At 39.9% G+C, this 13927-nt stretch overlaps 1 protein-coding gene across 4 annotated transcripts in view; it reads right to left on the bottom strand.

Moving 5' to 3' along the window:
• The window catches only part of phf3 (PHD finger protein 3), a 154193-nt gene that overhangs the window by 25895 nt on the left and 114371 nt on the right, over positions 1–13927 (bottom strand). For all 4 annotated transcript variants that reach the window (XM_078541843.1, XM_078541841.1, XM_078541839.1 and 1 more), the window contains 4 exons: positions 13170–13326; positions 8546–8662; positions 6932–7060; positions 5012–5156 (listed from right to left, as the gene is read on the bottom strand). In XM_078541843.1, the coding sequence (XP_078397969.1) occupies positions 5012–5156; positions 6932–7060; positions 8546–8662; positions 13170–13326 (548 nt within the window). The remainder of the gene's footprint in view (positions 1–5011; positions 5157–6931; positions 7061–8545; positions 8663–13169; positions 13327–13927) is intronic.

Raw genomic sequence — 13927 nt, 5'->3', positions numbered from 1 at the left:
AAACGAAACGTCACGTGACGACACGATGACGTCGGGACACACGCCTGATGACATCGCGTGTCATTTTACGCGCCGGCATGTCAGGCCTACCCCCACACACCGACTGAAAAATTGAGGCCAGTGTGTTTATTTTCCCCAAAGATTACTGGTAAAATTGGTGATATGCAAATTTTTTATGATCAGGGAGGTAAAATCCAAAGACATAGTGAAACAATGGGAATTTGCATTCAAAGCGGAAAATATGCATAAAGGAGAGAAGACCGTGTGTAAAGGCAGGCAGTTTAAGATCTGGAAAGCCTTCAGCATCTATGCCTCAAGCTGCTGTCTACAAAGAACTGAAGTTAAGGAAACTCACTTTGAATTGGATTGTTCAGGGTATCATGTTTGTTTGCCTGGGTCTTTTAAAATCTATATGTCTTACTAGGCCTCAGATTAAGTAGGGGATTTAGGAGTTATTATAGTAGCAACTTGTAGACATATGTATGTGCTTAAAAATCATTTTTCTGTTAATAAATGTTTAATCTAGTTTTGTAAAAACCTATAAAACTCGGTGGCTTTTTTACTACTGAATTCAAAGCCCACATCTCAAAACATACAAATTACAAAATTAGTTGTGGCAGTTATTTCAAGTTTCCCTCTGGGATTTGAACAACTAGGATTTACCATTGGCTGTACCATAACAGTGGTATCGCTGAGGCATCGCTGGCATCCAATCCATGCTACTCTGCGCCATTTACACCACTGACTAGTTGATGCTGCTGAGTCTGGCATGCATCCTGTGCATGCCAGTGTGCCTTTCCTGCATCCACTCAGTGATGCCACTTATGGATCTCTATGAGGTTGACCACTCTCTCAATGGAGGAGCTTACAGGCATTGTGGAGAAACAGATGAATGGGCTCCTCTATTCTCACCCTTGGCTCCACTGTGCCTCAGGTAACTTTGACATGTGGGCGCACATCTCTCGCTGGTCCTCCAGGGAGAGCCACCTTTTCATGATTCCCAAGGCTCTGCATCTCTACCTTGCTGAGCAGGGCTGTGCCTGTCCTCCATCCTCCAAGGTGGACTGGCCACAGCCGACCCTGCCTCCCACAAAGCCTCCTGCTCTGAAGTGACGTGATTCACCCTGCGCCACCTTCTCTAACAACGCGTGAGGACCCACCAAGGCACGAATGTTTGCACAGGTCATAGAGTTATACAACACAGAAACAGGCCCTTCGGCCCATCGTGTCTGTGCCGGTCATCAAGCACCTATCTATTCTAATCCCATTTTCCAGCATTTGGCCCGTAGCCTTGTATGCTATGGTGTTTCAAGTGCTCATCTAAAAGGGTTCCTGCCACTACCACCCCTTCAGGCAGTGTGTTCCAGATTCCAACCACTCTCTGGGTGAAAATATTTTTCCTCAAATCCCCACAAAACCTTACCTCAAACCTATGCCTCCTAGTTATTGACACTTCCGCTAAGGGAAAAAGTTTCTTCCTATCTACCCTATCTATGCCACTCATAATTTTGTATACCTCTATCAGGTCTCCCCTCAGCCTTCTCTGTTCTAAAGAAAACAACCCCTAGCTTATCCAGTCTCTTTTCATAGCTGAAACACTCCAGCCCAGGAGTGCACTGGTAAGATATGACGATGCAGACTCCTCAAAGAACATGTTCTCTGAGTGTGGACTCCTGCCCCTCTGACCATGTGAGAGTCATAAGAGATGGTGATGAGAGATCGAGGAAGTCAACAGTTGCTTATGCTGTTTAAAATAATAAGATGACAGTTTATGCATTGATAGCTTATGGCACGAAGAGCATTGCCCTGCATTCCTTGAACATGGAGATGTTGAGATCTTTGTACCCTGTCCCATTTCTCTGTCAGGACACTCTGGCCAAGGGTCAGCTCCTCAAATCAGATCAGAACTACAAGGTGGGGCACCCCACCATCCAGGCATTCCCTCTCAATCTCATGAGTTTTCAACTTCCTTGCGGACTGCAAGATGAGAAACGATACTGTTAGGACAATCCCTTTCGACTTCCAACTTCTCATTTGCAGACAAAATTGCAGTGTGTACCTCAGCCTCTTGAAAAATTGTACTAGGGTGGCCTCTGCTTACGTGTCAACAAAGCAGTTGAGCACACTTGTCTCCCATGTTGAGGAGAACTCTATACACCCTCAGCATGTCCCTCTCTTGCACTCTGGTGGCTGCTGACCAAAAGATATACCTTCCAAGCCTCTCTTGGCACTAACCTTGCCAGACCTAACAAGATTATTGAAATGTTTCCTGCACTGCAGTCAGTTCCTCCGCACCACTCCTCTGCTGCTGACCTCGTGTGCCAATTCCAGTCACACCCTTTTGGTGAGCCTTGTGGGCCTTCTGTTGCCACTAACAGAGAAGAGGATGCTCCTGCGCACAGTCACCATCTCTGACAGGACTTCCAGTGGCTCATCTAAGAAACTGGGAGCTGCCGTGGCACGGAGGCCCTCTCCGCACACTGTCCTCTGCTCAGGTTATGCTTCAATATTTGGATGAACGGCAGCCTCAGCAATGGCTGCCACCTGCCCTTTAATTCAGGTCTGTTGTTGCATCAGGGCCACCTCCTTCCCACATCTGCCGCCACTAATTGTGTGGGCAGTGAACGCAACTCCAGGCCAATTAAACTCTCTGTGATTAAAATTTGCGATGCAGCAGGTTTTCAAGTCAGCGCAGGGCTGGGACCTGGAAGCCATCGCTGACGCATAATCTAAAATGCCGCTCATGCATTTGTTATTGAAGCATAATTAATTAAGTTTAATAGTTTCAGGTAATTGTTCATGATAATGTTGACTTGAGTTGCTTTCTTGAAGCCAATAAAAGTTCAGATGAAAAATAAGCCCAAATAACATTTCTTCCCTTGCTAACTTTCCTATTTCTACTAATCTGTCTCACTGAAAACATCACATATTCCCTGTTATCTATGAATATAAAATTGGCTTAAGGTTAGAAAACAGACAGTAGCTACCAATTGAAATTTCTCAGGGTGGAATGAAGTTAAAGTCAACTACACCAAGGACTGGACTTTGGTTCTTTGTTTCTTTGTTATAATGAATGATATGAACTGAGATATCATAAGCAAACATACTCAAGTTTGAAAATTATATCAATGCAACAGGCTGGGCAAACAATGAGAAACAGGGCAACCAGAATCAGAAGATATGTAAGCTTTAGACGACTGGAATAATTAGCAGGCAAATGTACTGCAATGCAGATCAGTGTAAACTAATTAGTATTGGAGCAAGTAATCAAAAGATGCCTATGTTATATGGGACAGTAGAGCCATGTGCTGACAAGGAAAGAACTCAAGGGATTATAATGAATGAATGCATGCCACTGTTAACAACTCTGGCTGCAGTTTAAAAATGGAAATATGGTACTGGGGTGCATTAGCAGTATAACAGCTCAAAATAGGAGAGTTTAGGCTATTGCAGCAGACAAAATTAGTCAAGAGCGTGTCTAGAATATGTATCCCATTCTGATAATCTAATCGTGTGAAGGACATCAGTGCTGTAATGATGATACTGGATATAAGGAACTTAAGTCATGAGGAAGCTTATGGAATTTATGCTTTTTGGGAGGCTGGAATTGAAAATTTCAAATTTACGAAGAGAATTTATAAAAATGATCCAAGCAAGTTATTCACTGTGGCAAAGGGTTCAAATACAATGTGGGGATGAGTTAGTTGATTTCAGCGGGATGACAATTGGGTCGGTTCTATTCAGAGTGAGTGATGCATTCTGCCAAACTGGTATAACTTACAAACTTGAAGATGGTTGCTTATGATGTGACAATTCATGTCCTTCATTTAATCTGGAGAGAAATGGATTAAGGGATATGAAATTCAAATTATGTCCTCATATAGGAGGTAAATATTGATATTCATCGGTTAGTCAAATTGTTAGTTTCTGTGTTGTAATAACTTCCTATTTCTATGTGAGAAAATGAGTAGCTGGAGTTTAACTATGAAAAGGAATGATGGGTTTTTTGGGCCTAATGACTTTTGCTTGTTCCTAAAACTTCCTAAACTCTTCTTCACAGTAAACTTCACTAATCAGAAAGCATTGCTGGGTATAAAAACTGCTTAACTTTTCCTGTAATATTCATGAATATATTACATTCATATATGCCAGTTTTACAAAATTACAAATCCCTCAAAGGGAGGGTTAAAAGGAGATCTTTGAAAGGAGGTATTCAAAATCATGAGGGGTCTAGACAGAGAAGATAAGAGAGAAACTGTTCCCATTGGTGGAAGAGTCGAGAATTAAAGAACAATGATTTAAGTTGATTGGCCAAAGAACCAACGGTGACATGAAGAAAAACTTTAGTGCGCAGCGAATGGTTAGGATCTGGGGTGCATTGCTTGAGAGTGTGGTGGAGGCAGATGCAATCGTGGTTTTCGAAAGGGAATTGGGTAAGCTGAAGAGAAAAACATTTCAGGGCTACGGGGAAAGGGCTGAGGAGTGGGAATAGCTGAGTTGCTCTTACAGAGAGCCGGCACACGCATGACAGCCCAAATGACCTCCTTCTGTGCTGTAATCTATCTATTCCATGATTCATTTAAAAATAAATTTGTCTTTTCCAGACATATCGCTAAAGCATTTTTTCTTTATCCTTTCTTTCTTTATTCCTTCTTCAGACATCATTGGCAAGGCCAGCATTTGATGTCCAACCCTGATTACCCTTAAACTGAGGGTAGTTAAGAGTCAACCACACTGTTGTGGGTCTGGAGTCACATGTAGGCCAGACCATGTAAGGATGGCAGATTTCCTTCCCTAAAGGACATCAGTGAACCCGATGGGATTTTACAACAATTGGTGACTGTTGTCATGGTCACCATTGCTGAGACTAGCTTTATATTCCAGATTTTATTAATTGAATTTAAATTCCATCAGCTGCCATGGTGGCATTTGAACTCATGCCCAAATCATTACGCTGGTTCTTTGGATTACTAGTCCAGTAACATTACCACTACACCATCGCCTTCATTACCTGTGCAAATTTTACAATTCAAGTCAAAGAGGTGTTTTTTGTGCTGACAGGTAGTATCGTCTACACCATCTGTTGCGGTTTCTTCTTCGGTCTCTTCCAACTTCTCCACTACAGGCTTTGACTCCACAGTTTTTAGATCAGCCTCCTAATAGAGTTCAAAAAGGAAACATTTCATTTTAGTTGAGAAAATAGATCTCACTTTAGTCCTTTCTGCACTAGAGTACAGCTTCAACAACAAAATGTTTAGTTTATTTGAATATATGGTCAATTAATACACTTGCATTAAATTCAGAATGAAAATACACAATTTTCTTCAAATGGTTTCATAAATGCAAAAGATGCTTGAGATTTGATAGTTAAACATCTTTTAAACACATTGAAAGGGAGAGATTGTTTAATATGCAAGTGCTCCTCGTTTGTCGTCTAATAGCTATAGGACAGATCCCTGTGAACAAAGTAGTAGTCCAAAGGGAAAAAATTGCTTTTGCCTTTATCATTGAAACAAAATCTAGTTATGAACTTAATTTGTCACATTTTATCCTCACAAAACACCTGAAATTGTTTTGCCACTTTATAATCAAATCACATGCTTCATGCTTTCAACAGTAAATGCTGATCATGAACAACAATAATGCAGTTTTAAGAAATCACACACAACATGAGTCGCCAGCCAGCTTCTAATTCGTTTCGCTTTTCTACCAAAGTTAATTTTATTCTTTATAACTCTTTATAACACCTGACAGTAATACAGCTGATCATTCTACATTTACAGCATCTCATAATCTAGGCTGATCGCCAATGCACAATTGAAGGGATGCGATATTGTCAAAGATGTTATCCTTGGGTGAGATCTTAAACCACCAAACATTCAAGACCTTGTTCTGTTTATCCTTCTGTTTGTTTCAACGGCTGAGGTGAAAGTTAAAACTTCAAAGTCGTTAAGAGCCAGGAATTGGTATAAAAAATCATTTCCCCCTCATTTAAAACAAACTACATTCTAAAGAGATAAAAACAGAAAATGCTGGAAAAACTCAGCAAGTCTGAAAGCATCTGTGGAGAGAGAAACAAAATTGACATTTCAAGTCCGTATGACTCTTCTTCAGCTTTTATTTCAGATTTCCAGCATCCGCAGTATTTTGCTTTTACATTCTAAAGAGACTACTACAACCATGTATATGTAAAGTCAATTTTGCGCTATTACTAGTTTTGCAAATTAGTTCTGTTTCTTCATATTTGTTGATTGGATTATCTTGATGCATTACCATCAAGCAAATTATGGGTTGAGTCAAAGTTACAAGAGATAAAAACCACTTTTATTTTACAGTATCTTTAATTTCATTATTGTTACAGGACAGATGTACATGAGGAATTGTGTAGTAGCAAATTAGCTGTTGTTTGACTATACAGCTAACAAGTAATTTACTACAATCAGTTGGTAATTTTTCATAAAATTCTTGTCAAAAATTGAGCATAAAAAATCAGTTTACAAGGAAATGAAAAATCACGAACACTTGTTAAATGAACAGAGATTTTATGAAATGGTGCCATGACGTAAGCTTCATGTGCTTCACACAGTTTTCCATCCATTAATTTTAATGGATGGACAAGAGGACATGGTGACCTCCATGCCTAAATTACCAGCAAAAAGCTCTAGGCAAGGAGTGCCAATTCATAAAATCTATATATTTTTTCCTGGCTGATACGTTTCTTTAGTTTCATGTTTTCCTGTTGTAAACCCTGGAATTAGTCTATGTCATAGGCCTTTTAGAAACACAAAACTAGATGGTAACACAATAGCCACGTGCAAATGAGTTCAAAAATAATCCATTAACAGAAAAGGCATTTACTAAATCTGATTTTAGAGAAAATATTGACAAATTTCACAGAGTATTTTATTTGATCTCATTATTTATTATTTACCTCTGTAACTACCACCTCAGATTCTTTCATTGGTGTCTCACTCTCAATTTCTATTTCCCCTTTGTGCGTTATTTTTGTAATTGGTCGCCTTTCAACCTCCCTTTGTTCCTTTTCTATCATTTCAATCATCTGTGGATAGAATAAACATATTTCAGATACACTGCAATGAAAATGCACAGGAAATCTTATGAATACATAATCTGCCCATCTGTTCTCTGTCAAAATGAATTTCATTGCAAGAAATGAGCATTTTATGAAAATTCCAATTCCAGTTACAGCACACCAAGAGTACGGAACAGAAGAGGCATTAAGTCGAACAGACATGCCCCTTTCACAGTCTGGCCTAGGTTTTCTGATTGCAACACTGGAAGTAATCCATTAAACTGAATGGGTTGGATTTTGCCGTCGGCGAGCAGGGGGCAGGAACCCCCAACGTCATCCCGCCCCATTTAAATTTTCAGGAAGGCGGGGGCACAGCGAGATCAGCTGTCCGCCCGCTGACCTGTCAATGGCCAATTGAGGCCATTGACAGGATAATTAAAACAATTAAAGGCCCTGCCTGTCCAACCTTAAGGTTGGTGGGCAGGCCAGGAGCCCCGGCAGGCTTCTGAAAAAACATGAAATATCATCCACCGGCGGGATGAGGTTTCATGTAGGGTTTAAAAAAGTTTATTAAAGTTTCAGTGAAATTTATTAACATATCCCATCTCATGTGACAATGTCACATGAGGGGGACATGTTAAGGATTTTATTATTTTTATATTTTTAAAGTTTACACAGCTGTTAGCGATCTCCCTGAGGCAGCACTTAGCATCAGGGAGATGTGCGCTCTTTCGTGCGCATGCGCGAAAGAGCGCACTCTCGCTTTTGGGGAATCCCCCCGCTGCCTGCACAGGGAGCACGTAGCGCTTCCCAGCGGACGTCACACTGGGCGGGCCTTAATTGGCCCGCCCACCTAAAATGGCGGCGGGGCCTGCTTCTCTGGCAGGGATTGGCTCCCCGCCCGCCAGAGATTGGGTCGGGCAGGCAGAAAATTCTGCCCAATGGGCTTCCATTGGTGCCACTATGTCAGTTTAGCCTATCATAGGCACTTCCTCTTTTGTTTAAGGACATAAACAGCATTCTGCATAATCTCCCAATGCAATCAAGTTAACCCCCAAAATATATAGTGTCGTCTAGTTCTACACTCCACTGAAATTTTAAAACCTGCCTACGTTTACATTATTTATGTCTCTTGGTATTCAAAAGCCCCGTCGGTGCTATGAATCTCTCTTTGCAACTTCAAACTATAAGTCCAGAATCATTTTTACTGCTTTTTTCTGAAACCTGTTCAATGCATAATTTTTCATTTGAAAGTAGAAGATTCAAAAAGGCACATAATATTCAAATAAAATTCTAATTATACATACTTTAGAGGTAGCATAACAATAAATAGCAGGTTCACATTGGCTGGACACATTCGGTGCAATTATTAATCATCCATATCTACCTTTTTACTGATGCCCCTTCATTGTGTGAATGGACAATACGGGATAGGCAATTTAGAAATGAATGAACAAAGTTTCTAAAAAGGGAATATGCATAAAAATAAATAACAACCAAAACAGATCTTACATGTCTATTCTCTCTTCGTCTCCATGCAGCTAATTCCTTGGATGCCAACTCCTCTGGACTCATGCGAATCAAATGATCAGGTACTATGTCACCTTTTAACACTCGTTTGAACAAGACCTGAAATCATTCAAAGTTTTTTCAAATGAAAATTATAATTTATAACAACCAAATTAAGATTATCAGTCAGGCTCACAATGTGGCTCACTCAGGCTTGCTAGAAGCTACATATATTCAAACACAGGAGCCTGTCCTCTGCAGGCAAAAAGAACATGTCCAGGCATTGCACCCTGTTGAATTAAACAAAAGCGTGGGGCATCAATAGTCCCCTGGTGTTTTCTACATGGCAACACTTAACCAGAGTCCACTTGCCAACCAAACAGCCCCCTTTTCTCATGCAGTATAAATTGTTGCTTGCTTTGAAATTTGGCACTCTTGTGTCTGTCCTCATGAGTGCAAGATAGAAAGCTTCAATAGAATGTCTCTTTGTTCAGCAATAATTTATATTTGATAAAAATTAGTTTTCATTTCTGTAAGCAAGTGTATTTAATCATATAAAGAATTAAATGATGAAATTGTATTAACTTCCCATAGTAAAATTTGAATTACTAAGGTGGGTAGATAAGAGCTAAGATACAGATCGGACACAATCTAACTGAACAGTGGAGAAGACACAAGGGACTGAATGGTGTACTCCTGTTCCCATATTCCTCTCTCCTAATTTTTAATTTAAAAATCTTCTAATGTGCAAACTCAAAAACTATATCAGTTATGCAATAATCAAATGCACCTGTAATTTTAGGCTGGTGCAGTAAATTTCAGTAATATTCTCTGCAGTATTTACAAACAAGTGCTGACATCAAAGTGTTTTGCTAAGTCACAACTGTCTCATATGCTACAAAGATAAGTGAGATCTAAAAACAAATGCTTCTTTAGCTGGGCAACCCATGATTCACAGGTGAGTGCTGACTAGTAACTGAACCACAGATAATATCACACGCAAGCTCAAGGATACACTCCTGGTGATAGTCACTGCAAAGGAACAGGATGGCTGGCTAATTTCCATTTTCTAATCCAGAGGTGCTGAAATCAATTTGATCAATTATTGCAGTACCTGTCAATCAGCAACCTCCAGTTCTGCACAGCACAGTTACCAACTGCATAAATTTCAGTCATTTGGAGAGCAATGGCAAACTGCTTTTAGATTATGCATTAATTTATGAATTATTTTAAAATGTTCTTCTTTTCCTCAAAAAGTTAGCCCTCTAGCTTCAGTGGTTTTAAACAAACAAAGGTTTAACCCTGCCAGGAGGCACATTTGAATTCAGAAAGCAGAGTTCCCTCCTGGCCATTTTAACTCTCCTTTCAAATGTCCCATCAAAGATAACCAAATACAGACAGTTTTCAATATTACGGCTTATGTTCACATGATATAATTTTATATTTGTTGGTATGAATTATGTTACTGTACTCCTGCTGTCATATAAGCACTGGTGTCATTTAGGAAAATAAGGATAAAAAGGGAAAATATTTTTAAAAACTAGCACTGATACAGCAAAATGTCTCCTGCTATGAATTACTTTTGAAGTTTTTTTTAGTTTATTCTTTCATCGGATGTGGGTGTTGCTGGCAAGACCAGCATTTGTTGCCCAACCCTAAGTGCCTTTGAGAGGACAGTTAAGAGTCAGCCACATTTCTGTGGGTCTGGAGTCGCATGTTGGGTAGAGCTTAAATAAAAACAAAAATAGCTGGAAAAGCTCAGCAGGTCTGCCAGCATCTGTGGAGAGGAAGACAGAGTTAACGTTTCGAGTCCGTATGACTCTTCATCAGAACTAAAGAAAAATAGAAATGAGGTGAAATGTAAGTTGTTTGAGGGGGGTGGGACAGGTGGAGCTGGATAGAGGGCCAGTGATAGGTTGAGGCAAAGAAGAGATTGCCAAACATGTCATAGACAAAAGGACAAAGGCGTGTTGACGGTGGTGATATTAGCTAAAGGATGTGCTAATGGTGACATTAAGGGTTGGAAGCACCTCACTGTCCAAGGGCCCAAACACTCCTTTCAAGTGAAGCAGCATTTCACTTGCACTTCCCTCAATTTAGTCTACTGCATTCGCTGCTCCCAGACCTCCCTGTCACTTGCCATTTCAACACACCACCTTGGTCTCATGCCCGCATGTCCGTCCTTGGCCTGCTGCAATGTTCCAGTGAAGCTCAACGCAAACTGGAGGAACAGCACCTCATCTTCCGATTAGGCACTTTACAGCCTTCCGGACTTAACATTGAGTTCAACAACTTCTTTAATATATATATTCTTCTTTTCGCACCCATTTCCATTATTATTTTTAAATTTATTTCCATCCATTGTTTTATCTCCACCTTTTAGCCCATTTTGATCCCTTCCCCCTACCCCACCCCCACTCGGGCCATCTGTCACTTGCTCGTCCTGCTTTCTACCCTTAATGTCACCATTAGCACATCCTTTAGCTAATATCACCACCGTCAACATGCCTTTGTCCTTTTGTCTATGACATGTTTGGCAATCTCTTCTTTGCCTCGACCTATCACTGGCCCTCTATCCAGCTCCACCTGTCCCACCCTCCTCAAACAACTTATATTTCACCTCATTTCTATTTTGCTTTAGTTCTGATGAAGAGTCATACGGACTCGAAATGTGAACTCTGTCTTCCTCTCCACAAATGCTGTCAGACCTGCTGAGCTTTTCCAGCTATTTTTGTTTTTATTTCAGATTTCCAGCATCCGCAGTATTTTGCTTTTATCTTAGGGCAGAGCTTACTTGCTCTGGCAGATTTCCCTCCCTAAAGGACATTAGTGAACCAGATGGGTTTTACAACAATAGGTTTCATAGTCACCATTACCAAGACTAGTTTTCAACTCCAGATTTTATTAATTGAATTTAAATTCCACCAGCTGCCATGGTGGGATTTGAATCCATGTCCCCATGGTACCACTATGCCACCATAAGTGTAGGAGGTATTCTTATCACAAAATAAACACTGACGAACAACGTTGTTTGGCTCACTCTAGCTTATCATTCACGAAGAGCCAACAATCCTTCATAGCAGCAATACTACTAAATATTTTTAGGGGTTTTGCTCCATTATTCTACCCCAGAAAGCCATTTCAACATGGTGAACACAATTTCCTCACACGAGTTTCAATGCCTGAGGCAGTCCACGGCATTTCAACAAAATATTGTAATTTTAAGTACATAAATTTCAGTACCAGTTGGGGTTAGAGGCAATTGGTGATGCAGAAAGACAACAGAGAGATTGAGGATTTTAAAAACAAAGGTTAGAGAAAGAAGAAGCATATAACATTCTGAAAAATAGGACAAAATTTCTCAACAACTTAATTCTTGCTGGAGCTCAGCTGGAAATTTCAGCGCAGGTTCCCAATAGCACGACAGCACAGGAATTTCAGTGCCATTTCTGCATAACAGTGATCCAAGAAAGTAATTACAGCAAAGATGTGCAGTTACTGAAGGGAGTCCACAGGAAGGCTACAAAACCAATTCCTGAATTTTTACAACTCTTTAATGAGGGAAAATTATCTACCCTGGCACTTACTCTCTGGAGATGAATGGGTGTGGGTGACTTAAGATCTTTTAAGGTTTTCATAGATATGGAGAATTTGGATCCAGGAACTTTCTAATATTGAGCTCATTGATGTCCTTTAACTATAAATATTACTTAATCAGATCATTTGTACTTAACAGAGGACCTTGTCCCTCGCTAATGAGTGTTCATTATACGTCTACCTGAGAGGGCAGAGAGGGTTTAACATCTCATTTGAAAGATTGAACCTCCGACAATACAGCCCTCCCTCAGTACTTTACTGGAGCTTTAGCCTTGATTTTGTGCTTAAGTCCCTGGGGTGAAGACTTGAACCAACAACCCTCCAAACCTGGGGCAAGTGTGCTGCCAACTAAATCACTGCAGAAGCAATGGAAATAGAGTTTGTCCACTGAGCCACAAGGGAGATGTGCAGGCAAGGAATCTGGTATAAGACCGAGGAAAGATTGAGCCTTGAGAAAAGAAATGCAAGTGATCTGTTATAAGTGTACAAGATGGTTAACAGTAGACTAACTGTGGAAAAGGCAAATCTGGAAAAATTGAAATAAGTTGTAAAGTCAATGGGAGAGAGATTTTCAAACTAGTCAAAGGTAAATTTCGGAATTTATCAGAAAGATATTCTTCACAACAGTGATCAACAAATGGAATAGATTTTCAGGCACAGTAACTAGACAATCATTTAAAAATCAAATAAATGCTGCAATAGGGACCCTTTAGAGGATTTCTGGATGGATAACCAAGGAAGGGCCAAATGGCTTCTCACATCCATAATTATGAAAATTATGAGATTAATATTAGTATTAGTTGATAAACTTGTTACATCTGAGAAGTAACTTACCCACAACAATTTAACAAATCTGCCAACACAAACTGAACACAAAACATATTTCCTGTGTTCAGATGACTGACATCAATCCAATTGCCCAAGTCAACCTTGACAAACTAAATTCTGTGATATTAATCTTACAAAACATGAGTGTTCAAAAATCAGCATGCTTGAAGCTTTTTTTTTTGAACAATTGCTATTTACATACTTGATTTTTTGGATCTTTGAGGTTAAACATCAAGCTTCTGTATTTGCTTTTGTACTTAGTATCTGTGTCCCCGTAAAAAGAAAATAGCTTTCTTTCAATTCTGGCTGCAACCTTTGTCGCTCGCTCCTCTGGCACTTTCAAATCCGATTCCGAGAGCCTGAACAAAAGCGAAATGTGTTTCATTGTTAATATAGTAATAATTAATCAGCAGTACTGCATTTCTCATGAGACTAATACATAAAATCATAGAATGAAACAGCACAGAAGGCCATTCAACATGCTGTGTCTGTGAAAGAATTATCCAATTTACTTCCATTTCCCTGCTTTATCCCCAAAGCCCTCTACTTTTTTCCCTTCAATTTCCTTTATAAGTTCTTGACTCTGCGACCACCAAGCTTTCAGGCAGTGCATTCCAGATTGTAACTAAACATTTTTGCTTCTTCATGTCACCTTTGGTTCTTTTGCTAGACACTTTAAATCCATGTCCTCTGGTTACTGACGCTTCCACCACTGGGAAAGTTTATCCTTATTTACTCTATCAAACCCCTTCATGATTTTGAAGACCTTTCTATCAAATTTCCTTTTAATCTTCCTCACTCTAGGGAGAATAACTCCAGTTTCTCTGGTTTCTCCAAGTAACTGAAGACTTACATCCCTGGTACCATTCTAGTTAACTTCCTCTGTGTTAATCATATAATAATTGAGTATTTAACTGTGTTCAGGTGATGAGCATAAATTGGAGATTCAATTGTGATCTT

This window comes from Cetorhinus maximus, chromosome 5 (genome assembly GCF_964194155.1).
Source record: "Cetorhinus maximus chromosome 5, sCetMax3.hap1.1, whole genome shotgun sequence".
Lineage (NCBI taxonomy): Eukaryota > Metazoa > Chordata > Chondrichthyes > Lamniformes > Cetorhinidae > Cetorhinus > Cetorhinus maximus.
Note: the sequence above shows the minus strand (reverse complement) of the source record. Positions and strands in the feature narration are given on the sequence as shown.